The sequence below is a fragment of the Pinus tabuliformis genome, chromosome J, assembly GCF_031772625.1.
Source record: "Pinus tabuliformis cultivar Carrire ecotype Pingquan chromosome J, CPIR1, whole genome shotgun sequence".
NCBI classification, from domain to species: Eukaryota; Viridiplantae; Streptophyta; class Pinopsida; order Pinales; family Pinaceae; genus Pinus; species Pinus tabuliformis.
Window position 1 is genome coordinate 998,457,206 of NC_142295.1, and position 24,667 is coordinate 998,481,872.

Genomic DNA, 24,667 nt, shown 5'->3' on the forward strand with positions numbered 1-24,667 from the left:
ATTTTAAAGATTTTTTAAACTGCAAATTGCACATGTTACTCATTAGATAACAAGTAGACGAATGTTCCAAGTGGATTGAAATTTGTTTTCTTCAATGAAAAATCCATAGATCTCGGTTGGGTAAATGTTAAAGAGTGGTTGCTAGGGCATCTCTTTTTAGCCTCCTTGAAGATGATTTTGGCAAAATCCTAAATCATCATAGACTCCATAGCCCAAGGATTAGGCATTGATCCAAGTAAAATTGGTGGTCACCTTCTCCTTATCTTTCTTTTCTCTCTTCCAAAAATTTCGGCCACTCTCCTAGATAGCCAACTAGGGCTTCCTGCAATCGCATTAGAAGAGGTGACTTGGCAAAGCAATTAGACAAGAATGTGCATTGGTGTCTCCTCTAGTGGCTCTCCAAGTTTGTAGCAATTCCCACAGTTGGTTTGCAAGAAAACTCAAGCCCTAATTGCATCTTTGGAAGCCCATCTTGAACGTCTTGGGTTGGTGGTATTATTAAGGGCCATTTGCACATAGAATTCAAAGGAATTGATCATTCTTGACCCTTTCCCTATCCTATATTGACCTAGAGAGCACATAGGAGTAACTCCTCCCATGATTACTCATAAACCCTAGGTCTTGTTTAAGTATTTTTAGGTGTCTCTCTAGTGAGGCAAAAGCCCATGTCAAGCGATAAATCAACTTGCAAAGCTTCTAGAGACGGCAAATATCACATTCGAAGTCTTAACCTTAGACATTCCTATCATCATTGAATTATCTTTTAACCCTTGGTCTACACTTCACTCCTAGGTCTTTCTTGGAGAGCCCTTAGCTTCCCTTGAAGCATCGAGCCATAATTGAGTCTCTCCCTGAATGGGCCCTGGGAATCACTTCATACTTTATCATTAATCCCATCATTACAAGTGATTTCTTCCATACTAAAACTCCTCCCATCAGTTAAAGTCCATAAAGAGCAAGGGACACTAACTGAGGTGGGAGTGGGTACTTGTCCCATTGTTGTCATTTGGTCTAGTAGTTGTCCCTTAGGTACCCTTGCTAGATTGTGTGGCAACAAAACCCAAAGGAACACACGGCCTATGAGAGGCATTAAAGAATCAAATCCCTTGATGGAGGAGCAATGGACTTTGTATGACGAGTGCCCTTGGCTTTGACCCTTACTTGTGGAACATTATCATCTTGGAGCTTAACATGTGTACCTTTAGAGTGTAGAACTTCACATGTGTGGGCCAACCTGTTTGTAGTAACTTGCATTGTTGCCCTCCCTTACCTCTCATATATATATATCAGTGTAGCACGACTCTTATAAGACCCGCAAGTCTTGACAGGTTTTATAGCGAGAAGGGTCACTCGCATAGAACTCGTGGTTTCTACTCGTACCCGCATAAAACTCAGCTACCTACATTGAACCCATGAAGAACTGCATAATACCCACATAAGACCCGTGGAGACCCTCAAAATTCGATTTTTTTTTTTATTTCTGTGCTTAAAATTTACCATATTTCTAGTTTTTTATGTATTTTGCCGAGTCTTATACAAGTCTTATCCGAGTTATTCCTAAGACTTATACAGGTCGCCAAGTCAATAGCTAGATGAGTCTTATATGAGTACGAGTCATGCAACATTGATATATATATAAATATATATAGGGGAAAACGTGAGTTCTTTCATTTTGAGTCATCATGATCATCTAGTGTTTAGAAATGCGACGCGAAGAGTGCCTTGGTCACTCTCTCTCTCTTGTTCATTCTCAATTGCATTTCATCTCCCATGTCTTGGATCACTGGGTTTTCCTGGTGGACTCGTTGATATTTTAGGGTTAGGAACTCTATCCTAAAGAGTTAATGAGATAGGGAGTTGAAACGTGTAGCTTGGGAGGTACTCCCACATCCCCTGGGGTACTGGGTTTGTGAGGAATTGACCCACGAAAATGGAGCTTCATGGGCAATGTACCCAAGTGGTGGGCTTTCTACCCAAAGTCGTGTGCGAAAGACCAAGTGGAAAATTAATTGTTTAATTATTGTTTGCAAGACGGCACCCTTGAAGGGATAAGGGGCACCTAGGGCTTCAATGGTGTGGACAAAAGTCAAATGAAAGAATTTTGTTTCTTATGATTAGTGGGTTTTGACATGTAGGCTCAAGTTGGCTCGAGCTACAAGTCATGTTTCTTGGTGGCTAATGTAATCCACTAAGACCACTATAAGTAGAGATCAAATGAAGCTCACTTGGCATCCATCCAAGCTCATCTTGACAAATGATCTGCTCAAGTAAGAAGTGTGAATAACCTCAGGTAGCCGCTGGCCCTAAAGAAGGACAAATTGGTGCAAGAATGGTTTGTCTCAAGTCTGAATTGAAGGTCAAGTTATGCCCAGGTATGAGGACATGTTAAGACTGATTTTTGTGCCTATGTTAAGGTCAGTTTAGTGAGCTTGTGGAGGCCTATTCATGTGCTGGTTTGTGCCTTAGATTAGGGCTACTTCTGTGTATGACAGTCATCCAAGTTATGCCCTATATTCTGGTCATCTTCGCTCTTGATTTCTGTGCTTGATTGGAGAGGGTCAAGACCCTGAAGGAAGTGACAAGAGGTTTGTCTTGTTACTGTGTTGAGGGCCACAATATCTCTGAGATCAGCGAGCTGTTTCAGGAATCCAAGCGAGGCTGAGTTGTGTCTCTAAGTAAGGGTTGAGGTGCAAAGTGGGACAGAGGTTGGAAGTGGAGGGTTGAAGGTCTGTCCACTAAGGTGTTTTGGACAGAGGTTGCAAGCAGCCCTAGTGACTGTGATTTGGGTAATCAAATCACTACTGTGTGGGCTGCCAAATGTGCTCTGAGCACTGATATCTTGGAGCAGTCAAGACGACAGTTAGAGGGCTGTTATGAAAGCCTATGATCAAATGTTTTTGGAGTAGCAAGAAGTCTGAAAGAAGGTTGTTTGTGGAAGCCCTAAGTACATCAAAGTTGTTGTGTGAGGGCACTATTGTTGAAGACTATAAGAGAAGTCATTCTTGCAGCAACTAGAGGATTGCTAGAGGGCAGATTTGATGAACCTATGTTCAGTCTTCTTGGAGCAGCGGGAGGATTGATAGAAGGCAGTTTGTTGATCTGAAGATGTAAGCCATTCTGGAGCAGCATAAGAACTTGTGAGCAGCAGTATCATCTACAAGTATCAGTGGCAAAAGACCTGCCAGGTGTTCAAGGTACGTGGACTGAAAGGGCTGGTGTGATCACTCCTTTGGCAAGTAATTCAAGTGTGTCTTGTTCAAGGGCAGATTGATAGTCATGTGTTGTTGACATCAAGCCCTAGTTTTCCTTGTATCAAGGCTAATTGTAAGGGCCATGATCCCTGGCAAGGGAGCCCTAAGTTCCCTAAGTTTATTGTATTAAAGTTGTAATATAACAAGTTTTGCATTATGTAAATTCTTGTGTGCTTCATTGATTCACTGCTGTACATTTTCCGCTGTGCAAATTGCTTGGTGTTGTGGCATTTTAGTGTGTTTTTTTATCGTATTTTAGACATAAACCTGATTCTAAGGTGCTAAGGAAAAAAATCAACAGAGTGTTTGGTGATAAACCTCAGGATTGTACTTGTTGAGAAGGAGAGAGGAGATTTCTTGCTTGGAGTCAAGGAGGCTTGTTAGTGTTGACGCCAGCTTGTGGAGGATCTATAGTGGAGCTAGGATTTCATGGTTTTCCCTAGCTAAGATTTTGGAGAGTTAGAGGAATGGATTAGCCTTGTCATGAGGCTATGGTATGTACATGACATCATTTTTATACACTTATATTAAGTTTTCAGCCATCCATAATTTGCTTCTTTACATTTGATTTTCAGCCATCTTTATCTTCTTGTTTGGTAATTTTCAGCACTGGTATGTCTCATTGATTTGACACCAGTTAAGGCAGAAATTGTTAAGGATAATAACATTGATAATGAAGATATTAGGGAAGATTTACTGCTGTAATTACTGCTGCCATAAAGTGAATTTCCGATCTGGATTATGAATGATAAGAATGTCTTATAGGGCCAAAACTTCTCCGCACACATTTGGTATCTTTTCTCTTGGATTGCATGGTCGACTGTGATTGAAAAGAAATGAAACTGTCCACTGTTTGCTGCTGTTTTATTATATTTTAAATCATCCTTAAGGCTGTAAATACACTGGAAGTAAAACCAGGAAACTTCTAGAAAGAGAGAATTTCTATAGTTGCATTGAAACCTGAATTTCAAAAGAATTATACACTCTGTAGCAACATTAACTCTAAAGTTCAACTAAAGCCCCATTTATGACTCTAAACATGTCTGTGAAACCACGCCTTGAGCTCGGCTATGTAGTGGTTAATGAGAGGGTATTTGAAAGCATTTTCCACTGACATGTCATTATTCTTGCTAGTTTTAAATTTCCAAAACATTATCCCATCTATATGATTCCACAAGCTTTTTACTGTATCTATGATCAATTCCTTTTCAGTGGATTGAATAGGTGTATATGTAAGACAAATAGCTAAAATGTTGCATGACACATATACCAAAAATAGACATTCTCAATATATAACAACTGTTGATACTAGTTTATGATTGTTATGATCCAGAAAATAAGATGCACTGATTATGTGTAAGTTGCTAGAAACGTGTTAAGGATAAGAAGCCACCTTTCCTCGACAAACTGCTAGAAAAGCAGCCCCTCCCTTGGACCTCACCACAAGGCCCTCTTTGCAACTACCAGGATTAGGCACTTGCTTACGACCATCCTTCAATTTACGAACAACTTTTTTCTTTTCTCCTCGAATAGCACTATAATAAGCACTGAGTATTGCTTCAAAATTGTCCTGACTTCCCCTCGGTTCTGCCAAAATTGAGTTACAACTATGTAAATACGCATTACATCATGAATTATAACAAAGCACCTTTTAAACTTAAGTAATACAAGACAATATTTTTCGAAGTACTAAAAATAAGGGGTTTAAGCAGCTTCTTTGATTCCAAGTCAAAGAAAAGAACTAAATAATACACACGCCCACATACACTAAGGGTTAAAACCTTATATATTATACCATATTTGAGAATAAATAACTTAAAACTAAAAAATGCTTTGCACTTGAATTCATAAAATAAGAGATTAAATTGTAATGCAAATATTGCCTCTCAAAACATCATCTGGTCCTATAGGCCATCTTTAGTTTACCAAGAATTCATTTCCTCTTGCATACAGACATCAAAATGGGCAGGTATTGGGTTGCTTGTGTCATTGGATTAGATGGAAAAAGCTTTAATAGCTGTTTTCCTTCTATCAGTAAATATAAAATTATTAATAGAAACCGCATAGTCTAAAAATTGTACAGAAAGTTCTTTAAATAGTAAATAGCAAACAGCATTTTCATCAGCTTCAAGATGGCTCTACTTTCATATCATAGTAAATTTTGGAATACATATTACCAACAAAAAGCGATTTTTGTTCATTTAATCGAGTCCATTGACCAGTTGCCTTCCATCGGTTGCAAAGTTTCTCCATTAACTTATAGCTAGGAAAGAAAACAAGAACACCATCTGGTACAATCTTGCATATCTCCTCCAATGCACCTCCAAGCGCATCCTGTATATCCATCAAAGAAAAGCAAATAAGACAGAGAACCAGAGAAATCGGAAGAAACATATTGCTAGCTTCACAAGATGAACGCAATCTTTATTCTACAAAGGCTTTCCTGAAATGCATAACCGTCTGCAGTTTTATAGCTCGCATTTAAAGACACGTTTCCTGGACCTGCAGCAACAGCAGCAGCCCAAACCTGCGAAAACAGTAGACTATGTATCATTTCTAGGCACTAAATTATCAATAAAGAGAATTAATAATAAAAAAATAATACACCATGGACCTGGGAATCCAAATTGATGACATGAGGTGCTTCCATGCAAATTTCAAACTGAACTCCAAGTTCAGAAGCAAATGAATTCATAGGTGAAAGAGTTCTGCAAATCACAAAAGGCAATAGCAAATCCATCACATGCTATGCTTCCAGCAAGTGCAACAGAAGTTAGTAGCTGTTCTATTTTTTTATTCGTATTTCATGGGAAAATTTTGGGTAATAAAAGCTATCAATCGAAAAACAGTTTAATTTGTACAGAAGGTACTACAAACCCAAGTTCACTCCCACCATTTACAGCCTAGATTGCATTGTGAATCTATAAGATTTGGTGCTCCACAAACTGTGCAAAAGACTAATCACTTTCAATTGCAGTTGTGACACAATATAGTAATTTTCCAAGACCATGCAGACCAAAAATATAATATGTAGTAATAGGAAGACAGAATTATATCTCCAGGGACAAATCCATTCCATACAAGTGAGAGACATTTCACTGCCCTTAGCTTTGACTGCAAAGCAGTTTAATTTTCAAATTTAGAATTAACGATGAGAAAGCATACTAATGTCTTTTAATGATAAGTTATTACCCAGACGTAAGAATAACTGACGCTGAAGCCTCAGCAATTTCCTTGAAGACAACAGCAGGGTTTAGGCACCATAGGCTGAAAGAATGTGTCCAACCTTGCACGGCCATTCCTGCACACTTTCAAAGCATCAGAGGTTTATAGTAGAACAAAATAATTCTCCTTAATACAAAGATATATCCTTCATCCATTTTAATTCCCACTGCAACTTTTCACCTTCATCTCGCTTAACATATCTCTGAACACCCAACTGATACTCAGATGCTCGATGTGCGTTTTCAGAGAAGAAATAAGTCAGTGAAGAGAAAAGGCCTGCATAGTTTCCACAACCACTCAAAGTATTAAACATAGTGTGGAAGAAACTCTGACTAAACATTAACAATCATGTCAGATGACTTTACCTTCAAGAGTAGATGCTGAGAGCCCACTTAAGTAAAATCCATCTTTTTCTGTCTCTGAAGCAGCTTTGATTGCCTGCAGCAAAAAATGTGGATTCAGTAATTAACAGTCAAGCTTTATATTGAAGGCAGTAAAACTTAAACAAATTAAAATAACTGTCTGGCTAGAACCTTGATGGCACATTCTTGCAAGATTGGGAAATAATCTTGTGAGATCCCAGCTGCCTGAAGCTCCCTTAAGGCTTTGTCACCTGTCCAGCTGTTATGGAGAAGAAAAGATCACCAAACTTAATTATTAGCCCATTGACAAAGAAAACCCTACCCCAAATATGAATCATCAATAAACCCTGTTATCAATCAGTATCATTGTAATAGATTAACCAGTTAATCGAGTAATCTATTAAGTATAAATTCATCAAGAAAAATGGGGTTGCCACAAATTTTGCCCCAATTTAGTCTTTGTCCACTTGGACTCTATCTACCCAGGTCTACCCAAACAATCACCATTCACAATTATTCAAAAGGATCTATATAATAACTATATACTCCAACATACTACAAGGATGATGGGAGGAAAGCAGAGGGCATGGAGACAACTCTTGGGATGGCTAAAGACACACAACAATGAGGTGGATGCCATTGTTACCTTAGCACTCCACCTCTTGCTTTTTAGTGCAATTTCACCACACATGAGGCTGCCCAGTATAGATCAACTTAGGGAACTCTAGGTTGATAACATCAAGGTGATATTTTAAAACGCTTGATCAAGGTACTTCTGCCTTGGAACAAGCACAATTCCTTGTAATAAGGAACAGTGTACCTATGAATAAGCATAGGAAATAGGGCTTGTAGCCTAGGGTTTCAAGATATAGTGCAACAATGGCACAACTAGGCATACAAGCACAGGGAAAAGGTTTGTTTTATAAGATATGATCAATCAATGGAGTGACAAACCTTCAAATAGCCCTAAGTTGAAGCCTTTGTGAAGGATTAAGGTTATATGAGGCCTAGAATTACCTAGGGTTGATGATGTCAGCTCTAGTGAGCCACTTTTTACCATGTAATATGCTAGATTTTGATTTTGTACAGTCAAGCAAGGTGGGAGAGTGCCAAATCAGCTCCAACATTCAAGTGCTAGTTGAATTCATCCTAAGGCCTAGTCGTAGTGGCTTTCCTTGAAAGGTAGAAAATATAGAAAGAGAGGGAAAAGATAACGTTTTGGAGCTTTTCATCATCAAGAGTGTTGTCGGTGCTTTTTCCCTACATGGGTGATGAAATCTTAGGAACTTTAACCATGGAAATCTCAAATTTTTGAAGGGAGTAAGGGCACAAACCCTAGTTTTCACTACGTGCCCCTAGCTATCATTTTATGAGAGAAATTCATTAGAAAAAGGCTCTCTAGGAGGTTTTCTAGGGAGTTCAAGAATACAAGATTAAGCATGTAATAATTACCAAAAATTTCATGTAAACATATGCATTTAGACAAGAAAAATTATTTCATTACTTACATAACCATAGAAGATATTCAACAAAAATACTCAAAATATATCCAAGAACATGCCTTCTTTCAATCGCAAAATGATGTCTCCACAACAAAAATTAGTGATGATAAAGTGAAAGTGTGTAACGAACAAAGTTCGTATACGCTCTAATACCAATGTTAGAAACAAAGTTCGTATATGCAGCAGAACACTCACAAGATCTGAAATATATAAATATCCATAATAGGACAAATATATAGTCATGTACAAAAGATATGAAATGATTTGATTACAACTAAGGGTCCTGTATATATACCCCGGCAAGTACCCTTTCACAAACAGTCATGTCCATAGAGACATGCCTCTTCAATACAAATTATTAGTTGATTAATCATTATTCATGATTATTTTATTTATATTAGTCGTATTATTTTTATATATATTTTATTCATAACATTGCCTCCCTCTTCAGAAAGTTTTGTCCTCAAAGCTTTATTGCTGACAAGGCATATCATATGTTTCTTTGTCTTGGTAATTTATTTGTATCTTTCAGAGTTCTTTGAGTTGTCGTCTTTGTTGATACATGATGATAGGATCCTTTGAGAGATAAACAAAATTGTGGCACTGAGAAGGGATCTAACCATCCTAAATCAATCTTCTGTGGAATCTTTCAGTTACTAGAAACTTGTGATGAATTGTTAGATCCCTTCAATATTCTTCGGAACATAAGCTTGTTGTTTATGTTCTGAGTGATACAGATACGCAGATTGATTGGCATGTCTGCTCTTGTGATTCAGATGTTGATAAGGAGTTCTGGTGATTTTATTTTCCCTTATCATGTGTATAGCAATTTCCTTATTTACTTTAGGTGTCGTTGTTATTGAGTTGGTTACAGAACCTTCGCTTAGAATGTTCATTGTTTGAACTGCAACATCTAAGTGTGTTTTTTCTTCAAGTGGCTTGTCTTCTTCTTGAGTTGTGATATTCATTGGATCGATATTCATTCCTTTTTCTTCAACTTGAATTTCTACATTTTAAGATTTTGACACTTCCTTCTCAATAAGATGTTGTACCTTGTTTTCCAATGTCTTCTTGTCCTTCTTAAGCTTCTTAATTTGCATCAGTAAATTTTAATCTTGGTCCTTAAGGCGAGAAACTTCTTCATTTTTGTTAGTGGTGATTTTGTCAACTTCCCATTGCATATTTTGTATCAATTTTTTACCTTCTTGAAAAATTAGTTTTGAGATATCTTGTATGTCTTCTAGTGTTACTGAATCTGGTTTCAATGTAATGTCTTGTAGTGCTATCTTTTTCTTCTTGTAGGAAAATGTTAAAAACTTCTTCATATTTAGGATGGACCCTAGAGTTTCCATTGAGGGTGAACCCAAAGAATGTCACCTTTGAGAGCTCCATAAGGATCGAACTGAAAATTGTGATATAAATGTATAATCCCCAATGTTTAATTGTCACTTAGTTATGTCATATTGTTTTTTATCCCAACGATCTAATTTTTCAATTACATTTGACTCAAGAATCACCAATTGGTTAGCAAGGTTAGGGATTATATATAATAAAATAAAATAAATCTACGGCAGGCGAAATAGAAATAGTAATATCTTTTACTACAAGAGTCCCCTTAATTCTAAACAACACTAGAGAATAGATGGGTGAGGTTTATAAAAGTCTTCCAATGTTTGTCTACATTTTACCTTTTTAGTAGGAGCTTAGGGTTTTTTTTACTTAGAATTTCCCCTTGTTCTTCTTACTTCAACTTCCTTTTTCGCCTTTTTATATTTTTATATGCCAAGGTTGCTTGGGAGCGAGAGCAGAAGCGAGAGCGCAGAGCGACATTTGCAAAAGTTCCTGAGTCAAGAACAAAGTTTTATATAATATATATTTTTATATATTTTGAAATATTTATGTCAACAAAACCATCTAGAATGATGAATTAGATATAAAAAGCATAAAAATATGGATTGAACCAGTGTTGTGGGGGAGCGCCCCCCCCCCCCTTCGAACCCGCTCCCGAAGCGCGCTCCGGGCGGGAGCGGCTCGGGAGCGGGTCGGGAGCGCGCTCCCCAAATCGCTCCCGGACGGGAGCGATTTTCGGGAGCGCGCTCCCGTAAAAAAATTTGCGCTCCCTGGTCTGTGAGGGAGCGCTTCAGGGAGCGATCGCTCCCGCGCTCCCGGAGCGCTTTTTAATGCCCGGGAGCGATCGCTCCCTGATCGCTCCCGGGCATTAAAAAACGCTCCGGGAGCGAATTTTAAAAAACCGGGAGCGGTTCGGCGGAAAAAAATTCCGCCGGACCCGAAAAAACAAAAAAATTTAACTAATTTTTTTTGGTTTATAAGCCCAATGGGCCAAAAAAAAATCATTTCAATGAGATTGAGCTTGAGCTTGAGAGCTGAGGAAGAGCAAAGGAGCAAGGAGCAAGAGCTGAGGAGCAAGGAGCCAGAGCTGAGGAGCGAGGAGCGAGTGCCAAGGAGCGAGGAGCAAGCTTGCAGAGGTAAGTAACTTAATCATTTAGTTAGTTTAGTTGGTTAGGTAGTTAGTTTTGTTAGTTTAATTTACCTGTTTGAGTTTAAAGATCATTAATTTAAATTAAATTAATAAATTAAATGAATTAATCCCAATAAACTAAATTAATTTGCAGATTCAAGACTCAAACCCTACAAACATCAAACACGATGGACCTGGGGATTTTTATTGGCATTTTCCTCTTCCTGGTCCCTTTTCTGGTTATTATGGTGGTGGAGAGTAGGAAACGGAGGGGGCCTGAAACTGAAGAGGTGGATGAAGAAGCCGGAGGAAGTCAAATAGGTGAAAACCCCAGTGAGGAGGATGTGGAGGAGGGTGAACATGAGGGTCAAAAAACTAAACAAGACCAAACTCCATTGTGGAAATATGTTCAGAGGGCTGAAACAGGGAGAGGGGGTGGAACCACTAAATTTCATTGCCCCCATTGCAACACTGATTACACAAGCTCATACACCCGTGCTAGAAGACACCTTTGCGGGAAAAGGGCATGGGATGGAGAGAAACAAATAGGAATCAAAACTTGCAACGCGGTGTCAACAGCAGATAGAGCCAAATACATAAAGGAAGAGGAGGACGCCCAATACAGAGCAAAAAGATCAAGGGGTTTCTTTGAAAGCTCACAAAGAACTCCTTCAGCATCCTCCCAAGGCAGTGGATATGGACATGGAGGCTCAGGGTCATCATCTTTACGCCGTAGAACCATATCAGATTTCCTTGATGAGGGGTGTAGGAATGATGTGGATTCAAAAATTTACAGGTTCCTCTATGCAAATGGGATACCATTCAATGTTCTACGCTCACCTTATTGGCACGAAATGGTTTCTGCCATAAATGATGCCCCTAAAGGATACAAGAGCCCTGGGTATGACAAGGCAAGAACTGTTGGCCTTGATCATGAAAAAGCAAAAATATCACATTCTTTGAATAAAATGACAAGTTCTTGGACTGACAATTGGGTGTCCATTGTATCTGATGGATGGACAAATGTAAAAGGCAAGCCATTGATAAGTGTCCTTGCTGTGTCCCGAAGTGGTCCCATTTTTCTAGCTGCACATGATTACTCAGACAAGTTCAAGACCGCTATCAACATTGCAGAAGCATTGCTTGAAACAATTGAGCGTATTGGCCCATACAATGTCATCCAAGTCATCACTGATAATGCTCCTAATTGTAAGGCAGCGGGAGCAATTATTGAGGATAGATACCCGAACATATTTTGGTCTGGATGTTTGGTTCACACATTGAACCTTCTGTTGCATGATATTGTCAAAAACAAAAATGAACAATACCAATGGATTGGTGATTTGTACAAGAAAGGAAAAAAAATGATAAAATTTATTACAAATCATAGCAATACCCATGGCCTTTTCCACAGTCACTCGAGATTGGAGTTGCTGAAGATTGCGAGGACTAGATTTGGTAGCTATTACCTCACCTTCAGGCGCCTTTTGAAGGTAAGAGAGGGTTTAGCTAGCATGGTATCAAGTCCAAATTGGCAGGTGTTAAAGGAAAGGGCTACAAATGTAGCTGACATTGCAGGTTTTGAAACGGTGGAGGAGGCCGCTCTTGATGGGCAGTTTTGGACAACTGTGAGACAGGTATTGGATTTCACCAAGCCAATTTATAACATGATTCGGTTTGCAGATACAGACAAACCAGTGATTGGCGAGGTGTATGAGCAAATGGATACCATGTTGGGGGAAATAAAAGACATTGTTAATAACAGAGATCCCGACTTGTACAATCTGATTCACGATTGTGTGTGTGAACGGTGGAAAAGGCTTAACCTTCCACTACATTGCTTGGCGTATATCCTTACGCCAAAATACTACTCAGATTTTTGGTTGGGCAAACCTGCAGCAGGGGGTGGTGTTAGGACCAAACCCCATTTAGATCGAGAGGTAACTAAAGGATATCTGGATGCATTAGAAAAGTTGGTGCCTGACAGGGAGGAATGTGCAGCTGTGCGCCTTGAAATAGGCAGATACTTCACTGGCAGTGGTTTGTATGGTAACTTCCATGCAATGGACGTCAAAGATAAATTTGATTCTCTCACATGGTGGGAAACATATGGCGGCGACGGACTTTTGCGAAAATTGGCATTGAAAGTTCTTGCACAGGTTGTAAATTCTTCTTCTGCAGAGAGGTGTTGGAGCACCTACAGTTATATACATAATGTGAAAAGAAACAGGCTCAACGAAAACCGAGCAGAAAGCTTGGTTTATGTGCACTACAATTTGAGGTTGTTGAGCCATTACTGTGATTGGGCTAATGAAGATCCCACATATAAAATTTGGGACAATCACCCTGAGGACGACAATTTGGAGGATGGCATTGTACATATGGAAGAACTAGAAGATGAGCTTGTACGGGATGAAGCTGAAGCAGCTGCAACAGCCATGCCACCTCCACCTCCACCATCCAGTAGCAGTTCTCGGGGCCCGAGTCTTGTTCCATTGCTGTCGCCACCTCCATCGACACCCTCGCGTGGAGGCTCTAGTTCTGGTCGTCGGTCTGGGCGGGAGACTCCTAGAAGACCACCACGACCTACTTATACTCCTGGAGACTCTCGTGGCAAGGGCCACTTGTAGATTTACAGTTTACTTGTCTTTTTTAGTTTCTATTAGACTTGTCACTTTAGTTTTCATAACTGTTCAGTGTTGAGTTTTGAGTCCTTGACTCTTGACTCTTAACTCTTTCATATCATTATGACATTATGATATTTTTTGTAAACATTATATCACTGTGACAATGAAAATTTGAAGTTTGAAGTTGGGCCTTGGCAATTATAACTCATTGGTAATGATTGTGAATTATGAATATGATGCTTTGTGAAAGACTAAAGTTGTTTCATTTCATCTCATTATTCATGTTTCATTTTATAAATTTTTAACATTTCATATCATGTTAACAGTTAGAAGTTAGGACTTAGAAATATCTTCGATATTACTTCTTGTAATGGTTAAACTTGGCTTACAAGTACAACTTGTTACTTTGGTGATCAATGATGATAAATGTTATTGAATTGAATGTTATTTTAATTTATTATTTTACTAAGGTTGATGACGATTATAATTTCTAGATGATTGATGTGATATGGTTCAATGATCAATTTATGTTTTTTTTATGTTTTTTATGTCTATTTCATCATTCTACATGTTTTTGTTGACATATATGTATCAAAAATTAAAAAATATAAAAAATATATATATTTTTAAAAAATCGCTCCGGGATTCGCTCCCAAACCGGGAGCTTCTGAAAATGGTCGCTCCCGCTCCCGCTCCCGCTCCCAAGTAACACTGGATTGAACAATAGAACATCAATCATCTAGAAGTTATAATTGTTGAGAAATATAGGGCATGTAGTAGATAAAAAATTCTCTTCTTGATAATTGCTTGTGATGTTCTTTTACTTTCTTGTTCTTATATTCAATTCCTTGTTAGCTTATTAATGTGTTCTATCATCAAGACAATTACTAGTGTGCATAATAATAAAAGAGACAAGTAACACAACATATAGGCTTCTTCAGCCAAGGCCAAAACCTCTCACCTCTAGAGAGGAAAACCCAATCAAAATTGTTCTTCTTAGATCTTCAAATGATAAGTACCAAGACCATGACACAGACCCTTGACTCTAGTATCCTTCCAAGAACCTTGTCACCAACCTTGATACTCTACCTCTTCCTTTGCTTTGCCTTTCTCTTGTTGCTCTCCTTGACTCCTTTTCGAGAAATCGATCTCTATTCTTTTTATTGTTTCTCCTCGGTTTTCCCTAGAGAATCTCGACCTCTAGGTCTTTCCCGAATTCCTCTAGAGAGACTTGGTCTCTAGATCTCTACTTCGATCTCCTAGAAGAATCCTTCTCTCGCTGACTTCGCACTTCCCAGAAGAAATTATTGCCCAAACTTCGCACTGCCCAGAAGAAACCGTTGTCCAAAACTTCACACTGCCCAAAAGAAACAGTTGCCCAGAACTTCGCACTGCCTAGAAGAAACTGCTACCTAGAACTTTGCATTGCCCAAAAAAAATGTTGCCCAGAACTTCGCACTGCCCTAGAAGATTCCCTTTCGTTGGCCCAGAGGAAGCCCTAACTTCGTTTTCCAAAAGAAACTTCTTTCTCCCTTCTTCACACTTCTTCTTTTCTTCCTCTCTTCATCCTTCTGCTTCTTCCTTACTTCGCACTTCTTCTTGTCTCAAGTGAGTCGAGTTCTTGTTTCCAAATGGAGGATGAGTTAGGCTATATATACCCCTCCTTCGTTGTCCTTTAGGCCAACTTGACAGCGAGAGTTAGGCCGACTTGATCTAGTAGCTTTCTCATCATTGTAGCCCGACTTGAAGAGGTTTGGTGACAAGTTCTTGGAGGATATTTTACATAGATAACATTGACCATTTACAAATTGTAACATGACTTCATTTACATGGCAATGACTCTTACATTTTATGACTAGATGACAAATAAATCCTCTCAATTGGAATCTTGACTCAAAAACAATATCCTTGCTCATGAAACCCATGAAGCAAGTCAATAAAATAATTTCATTTTTTTTTATTTACATGTGATTATGAAGACTGGACCTAGTTACACTTTTCAATACTCCCTCGTAACTAGGGAGGTATCCGTAATGATACCTTGGACTTTCTCAATCTGTAGAATCTCTTAAGAAGAATTCGAATTTGTAACTCATTTATTATAACATCATACCAACCAACATTGTCATATAGGAAGGCCTTGACTAACAGCTCTATCTCTCCACAAGATCAGAGCACAATGTTGGTGAGACCAATGATTTATAGATATACTCATCATTGTCTCCCCCGGAACATACCCACTCGGGTTCTCTCAGGGTATGCTCCATGAGGTTTATTCTTATCTTGGACTCCCCAGTCCTCAAAGAATATCGGTCCTCCACGACTACTCTTACTATTGGATGCCCTATCTCATCCTCAAAGAGTATTGAATGCCAAGTGATTACACAATCCTCCATTCTGCCTTCCCAGGTGAATAACAGAACGACATGTCTATCTCTCTCCTTTTCAAACCAAGAGGATATATTCCATTAAAGAAATGTACACATTCCGTCACAAAGGAATGTACCTAAGCTTCCTGCTTAGGAATTTTCAAGTTTCTTCCAAGTAAGAAACTTATTTATCGTGCTCCCTCTTAACTAGGGACCTTCCGCAGCTTCTCTTGTGGAGATCTTGGAACAATCGTTGCTTGAAGAGCTCCTTCTTTTAATGTCATGAATTTCTTCTTCGTTAAGGAGTCTTCAACTTTGGGGACTCCTACATAGGGCACAGTTCACTCATCACTTTTATTCATGAGTTAGTCAGGTCTTCAACTCATTAGAAAGTGATCCATCATATCTTTCATCTGTCTTTGCTTCATGTTATTTTGTTTTCATGCCATATTTTTCAGAAGGACAATACATCCTTCTATATGGTCCACCTACATAAGCTCATCCAGATATTAGTTCAAAAATAATCAATGAACATATCAAATCAAGGTTACCCTTACCATGACATCTTCCTTTAAGTATCAGCATCCTGCATGCAGATTGACACATCTCCCATTGATATTCATTGTCAAGGGTCTCTATCTTTTTCGACTTTCATCAGAATCTTCACATCTTTCCGGGAGATCTTCTAGTCAAATCTTCTTGGACTTCGGATGTTGAATGCCTTCTATCTTCGTTGCATATCATCATGATCTCTTCCTATCTCTTCACACTTTATTCCCAGGAGCTTCCAATCTTAGTTCCTAATCGTAGTCAGCTTCCTCATGATTCATATATTATGCTGATTTCATCTGGTATGACTTATGATTTGCTACAAACTTTCGGAGGAAGAGATCATTTTCTTTTCTTTGACCATTGTGATCCATATTATCTGCAACCATATGACTTCTACCATAACCTGTGTAAGCATACATACCTCATCTTTCTTTCGGTCATTCAGACTTCCTATAGCAGCTTCATTTGAACGAGGGAACTTCATCCTACTATTCTTGTGATGTCATCATACCTTCATTCCTTGAATCCCACAAGATGGAATTCCTATTGAAAACCTTTTGCTTTCTTTCTTGATTAGTGAATCCTTTAATGAGAATTCCATCAGAGAGACCCGAGGATATTTCATATCCTTACTCGGCAGATGTTTTCTTTATAGATTTTGTACGATGACTCTAGTCTATGATGACCTTCGTTTCTTTCTATACATATCACTGAGGTTCCTTAAGAGCTTCATATTCAATTGTAAACAATAAGATTTATCCCAAGCATACTTTCTTCTTCCCATGTCACAAGCTCTTACTTCTAATGCTTCCATCATGATGTTATGTTGATGTATTCTATCTTATCTACAATTTACAAGTGGAAAGTACCTTCTTGTGAGGAAGAACATCTCAGTCATAATAGAGATCTTCTACTTCTTCATTCTTCGGCTTCTTAGACTCTGGTTCTTTCACTTCTTCGGTGATCTGGACCAGTGTTGCACGAAGCGCCCCCCCCCCCCCCCCCGGTTCCAAGCACCGAAGCGCGTCCCGTACGGAAGCGCCTAGGAAGCTTGGCCGGAAGCGCCGCTTCGGCTTTTTTAGCCGCTTCCTGGAAATTTGGAAGCGTTGTACGGAAGCGCCGCTTCCAAAGCGCCAAAGCGCGCTTCGTACAGCGCTTCGGGCGTTGGAAGCGTGGCGCTCCGGAGGAGGAAGCGTACGCTTCCCATACGCTTCCGTACGCTTCCAGAAAACCTTCCGGAAAAGCGTTTAGAAAATCGTTTTTTTTTTCAAAAAAAAAAAAATTAATTTTAGGTGAGTTTGCTTGTTGGGGGTGGGTCCACCTTGGGTTAGGGTGACGAATGAAGGCAAAAAAAATATAAATATTGCAGATGCTCCCTCATGGTAATGTTAAATTCTTAAAGTAAAAGTGACATTCTCCTTTATTTTTCATTTTCATCATTTTACTTAAATTTTTAACATTACCATGAAATGACTCAGGATGTTTGAGAGTGGTTCCAGCCTCATTGGACTTCATATGGAGAAAATAGAATTTCATATCCTATTCAAAATTCAGCAGACTTAACAGTTTTCAGGAATTCAGGATCAATGGGATTGTGGCATTTCATTAGATTATATCAAGTATGAAGGTATGCGATTAGCATTTAATCAAGAGCACCAAGCCCTATATGTACCCTAGTGTTGATGGTGTTAATTGTTGAACTCCTTTGTCACGCGGCAAGCCCTTAGCAAAAAATTACCTTTCAATCAAGTCAAAATCATCGATCAAACATGTTAAGCTTTTTCTAACATATTTTAAGTCTTGAATTAGGTAGTTTGATCAAAATTGGGCAATGTTGACTAATATCCCTAGAAAATCGAGGTAGAGGCAAAGGCTAGACAAGAGGAGAAGAATCTAGATTCTAGATCATTAATGTACAATGGATGTTATATCTATCTTGATTTATGCAAAAATATGCATGTTTTCATGTCTTCTACAATTAATTTGGTATTTGGGATGTTTGTTTTGAGTATAAATGCAAAAAAATATAAATATATATATATATAGCAAACGCTTCCGCGAACGCTTCGCTTCCTAGATTTTTGGAGAATGACGCTTCAGCGTCCCCGCTTCCAAAAAACGCTTCCGCTTCGTGCAACATTGATCTGGACTTCTACCCCATTTCTCTTGTCCTTACCATGTTTAGGACAATCTCTTTTATCGTGCCCTAGTTCTTGACATACGTAGCATCTTACTTTGTCCATGTTCCTCCTTTTCTTTTGAGGACCAAGCCTTCCAAATTTTCCTTTTCTTCTTGTTGTAGCAGCATATGCTTGATTCTGCTCAATTGGACCAACATCAACCTTTGCCTTCAGTCTCGTTTCTTCGATCTTACAGACTAACCATAGATCTTGAAATGTAGTGTCTTTCTTCCCATGTAAACTTGAAGTGAAGTTACCCCATTCTTCCGATAGTGCATTCAACACCACTGCGGTCATGTCACTCTTAAACATTACTTCTCCTAATTCTTGTAATTGATCCCAAAATTTTGATATCCTCATAAAGTATAAGGTTATTCCATCTTCCTTTGATATCATTAGTTTGTAGTTCTTGCCTTGGAGAAATTACTTCTCCCGCAATACTTACCGAAAACAACTCTACCAATTTGTCATATATAGCTTTTGTTGTTTCCAACTTTGATACATATGGGATTAGAGGGTCTTTTATAGATTCTATAAGAATCCTCTAGGCTCTCACTTCTCCCTTCATGTATTTAGCATGTGCTTGAGTATTTTCCTTTGCAGGTTTTGTTACCGATCCTTTGATGTGATTCATTACCTCATTTTCAATAAGATTCAGGTCTGTCCTTTTCTTCCATGCAAGGTAATTTGTAGCCCCAACCAATTTATTGCTTTCCTTGCAAAAGGACATTTTAATATCATCGGAGGTAGTCATAAACTTACCTGAGAGTATGTTGTGTGCTTCCTCCTTGATGTTAAGAGAGGATTTGCTTCTTGTGAGGTTGATGAGAGAGAGCTTGATTCACAATCCATCTTGAGTGTTCTATTCTTACTTAAATTTGAAGAGCTTTGACTTCTTCGAGTCATGATCTTAGAAGGGCTTCTAGGGTTTTCAATCTTTCTTCTTGTTTTCCTTCTTGAATATGATGTAGATCTAGGGTTTCAGATTGATGAAGATCTAGATTTCTTGCTTGGAGTACTTTGTCTTACTTTGATCCTTCTTTGAAGTTTGTCTCTTGTGTGCTCACTTGCCTTGACTGCCCTTTCTTGTCTTTAGCACCTAAGCTCCAATACCATGTTGAGAAATATAGGGCATGTAGTAGATAGCAATTTCTCTTCTTGATAATTGCTTGTGATGTTCCGTTACTTTCTTGTTCTTATATTCAATTCCTTGTAAGCTTATTAATGTGTTCTATCATCAAGACAATTACTAGTGTGCATAATAATAAAAGAGACAAGTGACACAATATATAGGCTTCTTCAGCCAGGGCCAAAAACTCTCACCTCTAGAGAGGAAAACTCAATCAAAATTCTTCTTCTTAGATCTTCAATTGATAAGTACCAAGACCATGACACAAACGCTTGACTCTAGTATCCTTCCAAGAACCTTGATACTCTGCCTCTTTCTTTGCTCTGCCTTTCTTTTCTTGCTTTCCTTGACTCCTTTTAGAGAACTCCGTCTCTATTCTTCTTATTGTTTCTCCTCAGCTTTCCCTAGAGAATCTTGACCTCTAGGTCTTTCCTGACTTCCTCTAGAGAGACTTGATCTCTAGATCTCTACTTCAACCTCCTAGAAGAATCCTTCTCTTGTTGCCTTAACTTCGCACTTCCCAAAAGAAATTGTTGCCTAGAACTTCGCACTGCCCAAAAGAAACTGTTGTCTAGAACTTCACACTACCCAGAAGAAATTGTTGCCCAGATCTTCGCACTGCCCAGAAGAAACTGTTGCCCAAACTTCGCACTACCCAAAAAAAAAACTGATGCCCAGAACTTTTCACTACCCTAGAAGATTCCCTTTCACTTGCCCAGAAGAAACCCTAACTTTTCTTTCCAGAAGAAACCTCTTTCTCCCTTCTTCGCACTTCTGCTTCTCTTCCTTTCTTTGTCCTTCTGCTTCTTCCTTACTTCGCACTTCTTCTTGTCTCAAGTGAGTCGAGTTCTTGTCTTCAAATGGAGGACGAGTTAGGCTATATATACCCCTCCTTCGTTGTCCTTTAGGCCGACTTGATCTAGCAGCTTTCTCATCGTTTGTAGGCCGACTTGAAGAGGTTTGGTGACAAGTTCTTGGAGGATATTTTAGATAGATATTATTGACCTTTTATAAAGTGTAACATGACTTCATTTACATGACAATGACACTTACATTTTATGACTAGATGACAAATAAATCCTAAAGACTCTCAATTGGAGTCTTGACTCAAAAACAAAATCCTTGCTCATGAAATCCATGAAGCAAGTCAATAAACTAATTTCATTTTCCTTTATTTACATCTGATTACATAAAATCATATTTACATATCATTATGAAGACCGAACCTAGTTACACTTTTCAACAATAATCTTCATCAACCACATCCACAAGTTAGTAACATACAACATATCGAGTCTCATGATTCATCAATCTTAAAGTTTCAAACTTTCAAAATTCAATATATAACATGTATCATCATTGATCACTAAAGTTGTACTTGTAACCACTACATTACCAAGTAACAAAACTATAATAGAGAATATCCAACATGAAATGAAATGTTTCAACTTTCAACTTTCACGAAGCATCATATTCATAATCCATTACCAATGAGTTATGATTTCCAACTTCAAACTTCAAACTTAAATTGTCATATATTGTTTACAAAAAATATCATAATAAATATGAAAGAGTCAATAGTTATAAATACTACTAGAAATAAGAAAAGGCAAGTAAATCTATTATCTATTGCTTCCTTTGGCCCTTGCCACGAGAAATGTCTAATTCCTTACAAACTCCCGGTGGTCTATTGTGAGTCTCCTCCCGCATAGTCGGATGACCATGTCCAAAACCAGAACCAGAAGGAACATGACCTCCACGTGAGGATGTAGATGGAGGTGGCAACAACAAATCAAAGATTGTGGAACACGAGCATTGCTACTAGATGGTAGGGGTGGCATTGTTGTTGTTGTTGCTTCATCATCAACTTTCAAAAGTTTTGTTTCCAATTCTTCTAGAGGTAGAGCTCCATCCTCCAAATTATCTTCCTCTACGTTGTTGTCCCAACTCCCAAGTCATATATGATGTATCATCACAAGCCCAATCACAATAATGTGCCAACAACCTCAAGTGGTAGTGCACAAAAACCAAGCTTTTGCCTTGTTTTCATTGAGGTTGTTTCTTCTCACATTGTGGATGAAACTATAGGTGCTACAACAACTCTCTGCAAAAGAAGTATTTACAACCTGTGAAAGCACTTTTTTGCCAATTTTTCCAAAAGTCCCTGGCCACCATACATGTGCCACCCGTTGAAGAAAGTGTAACTAGGTTCGGTCTTCATGACATTGATTTTTGTAAACAATAAAAATGAATTTATTGTTTATGCATTGTTGCATGGGTTTCTTGAGTAAGTGGTTTATTTTATAGATGGCTCCCATTGAGAGCCGTAGGATGTCAAAGAGTCATTGTCATGCTCTATGTAAGGTATATGAGTCAACCTTGAGTCTAGATCAGCCCTCCTCTTGAAGAAGGCAGCAAGCTAAACGATGAAAAGGACAATCAAGTATGCCAACAAAACGACATAAATAATAGTCATGTCAGATCAAATGAAATGACACAATAGTTCACACTCATGTCGGCCCAGAGCCCAGAGGATTCTTATAGAGAGCCCAAAGGATTCTTATAGAATACCCCACTGAACTTCACAGAAAGTACAAATAGAAATCTCAGACTAGTCTGCAACTTCGGATGGGTATAGGAAGTGCAAGAGGACAGAATCTCGGTGATAGTTACAACGATAACTTCAGACACCTCCCTGAAATCTCAGACAAGTAACATAGTACAGGAACCTCGGATGAAAACAGAGTTACAATATTTCGGTTGGAGGACTCTAAGGTTCTCGGATGGGTATTACAAAGGTATATACTATCTCACAGTCTCGGCATAAGTATAAGAAGGATTTCAATACTCTGTCTCAGCATATATACTATAAACACAGTCACAATGATCATTGTCTCATAGTCTTAGAGTATTCATGAAGAAGAGGATCTCAGTGATCATACAATCTCGACATATCTTCTAGATACAATCATGATCCTAGTCACAATCATGGTCTAGGCAACAAAGATCTCGGTGGTAGTGCAACAAGGTGTAATAATGATATAACAATAATAATGGTGTTGTAGAGATGAATTCAGTGAGAAGGTTGCAATGATCTAAGTGAAACAATGATGAAGCAACAGTGATGATGATCTCAACAGCAATGAAGAAGAGGATTGATGTCTTGGTCTTGGAGTGGCATAGTAGTTCAAGGGTCATGGTCTTGGTATTCGTCAATTGGAATCTCTATAAGAAGAATTTTGTGTGGGTTTTCCTCTCCAAGAGGGAGAGGTTTTGGCTCTGGCAGAATGCCAACATCTTGTGTTCTTGTCTCTTTGTTTTGGTAGCTATTTGATGAACTAAAGAAGACACACTCTAATAATAATAAGTGAAGATCGGAATAAGAATAAAATTGAAAAACACCTCACAAATAGTTATCAAGAAAGAAGAATCTCATTAATTATATTAGCCCTAGATTCTTCAACACCACCATGTGATAGCATGCAATCTGTCCTTATCTTCCATGACATGAAAAGAACCAAACACTCTAGTGCTAGTGAAGTATTTGCCTAATTCAATACACAATCTAGCACACTCCTCCCTATCATGGACCAACTTGTCTAATGTTTTCATATACCCATTTTGTACATCTGAATCTATATGGGGTTTGGACCTAACCGCACCCTCGAGTGCAAGTTTGACCAACCAAGTAGTATTTTGGCATAAGGACATACGCCAAGGCATGTAGTGGAAAATTAAGTTTATTCCACCATGCACACAAAACATTGTAAATAATATCATACAAGTTGAGATCTTTTTGTTGAACAATATCTTTTGTTTGCCCCAACATGTTATGCATATGCTCCTATACCTCCCTAATCATTAGTGCATCTATATCTGCAAAAAAAAACATGTTATAAATGGGCTTGGTGTATTGCAAAACATTTTTCACAAGTGCCCAAAACAGACTATCAAGAGTGGTCTCCACCTCTTCAAAACCTTGCCTATCAAATGCGGTTGGAGCCCTGTTTTTTAATACCTGTTAGTGTTGACTTGATACCATGCTAGCCAGTGACTCTCTTACCTTCAAAAGGCACCTGAAGGTGAGGTAATAGCTAACAATCTAGTCTTCGCAATCTTCAACAGCTCCAACATTGAGTGACTACGGAAAAACACATGGGTATTGCTATGATTGGTAATAAATTTTATAATTCTCTTGCCTCTCTTGTACAAATCACCTATCCATTTGTATTGAGGTTGTTTGTTCTTAATAATATCATGCATCAAAAGGTTCATTGTGTGAACCAAACACCAGACCAAAAAATGTTGGGTTATTTATCCTGAATGATTGCTCTCACTGCGTTACAATTAGAAGCATTATCAGTAATGACTTGGATGACATTGTATGGCCCAATACTTTCAATTGTTTTAAGTAATGGTTCAACTAATCACTAGTGCATCTATATCTGCAAAAAAAAACATGTTATAAATGGGCTTGGTGTATTGCAAAACATTTTTCACACGTGCCCAAAACAGACTATCAAGAGCAGTCTCCACCTCTTCAAAACCTTGTCTATCAAATGCGGTTGGAGCCCTGTTTTTTAATATTTGTTAGTGTTGACTTGATACCATGCTAGCCAATGACTCTCTTACCTTCAAAAGGCCCCTGAAGGTGAGGTAATAGCTAGCAAATCTAGTCTTCGCAATCTTCACCAGCTCCAACCTTCAGTGACTGCGGAAAAACACATGGGTTTGCTATGATTGGTAATAAATTTTATAATTCTCTTGCCTCTCTTGTACAAATCACCAATCCATTTGTATTGAGGTTGTTTGTTCTTAATAATATCATGCATCAAATGGTTCATTGTGTGAACCAAACACCAGACCAAAAAATGTTGGGGTATTTATCTTGAATGATTGCTCTCACTGCCTTACAATTAGAAGCATTATCAGTGATGACTTGAATGACATTGTATGGCCCAATACTTTCAATTGTTTGAAGTAATGGTTCA

The 24,667-nt window shown here is 38.4% G+C and overlaps 1 protein-coding gene across 1 annotated transcript in view; it reads right to left on the reverse strand.

Moving 5' to 3' along the window:
* The window catches only part of LOC149230209 (uncharacterized), a 191,651-nt gene that overhangs the window by 52,873 nt on the left and 114,111 nt on the right, over window positions 1-24,667 (reverse strand). Inside the window, exons 11-18 of the mRNA XM_089378905.1 lie at window positions 7,010-7,097; window positions 6,842-6,914; window positions 6,657-6,752; window positions 6,444-6,552; window positions 5,866-5,959; window positions 5,698-5,778; window positions 5,429-5,588; window positions 4,645-4,838 (exon numbers count right to left, since the gene is read on the reverse strand). Of these exons, the coding sequence (XP_089235031.1) occupies window positions 4,645-4,838; window positions 5,429-5,588; window positions 5,698-5,778; window positions 5,866-5,959; window positions 6,444-6,552; window positions 6,657-6,752; window positions 6,842-6,914; window positions 7,010-7,097 (895 nt within the window). The remainder of the gene's footprint in view (window positions 1-4,644; window positions 4,839-5,428; window positions 5,589-5,697; window positions 5,779-5,865; window positions 5,960-6,443; window positions 6,553-6,656; window positions 6,753-6,841; window positions 6,915-7,009; window positions 7,098-24,667) is intronic.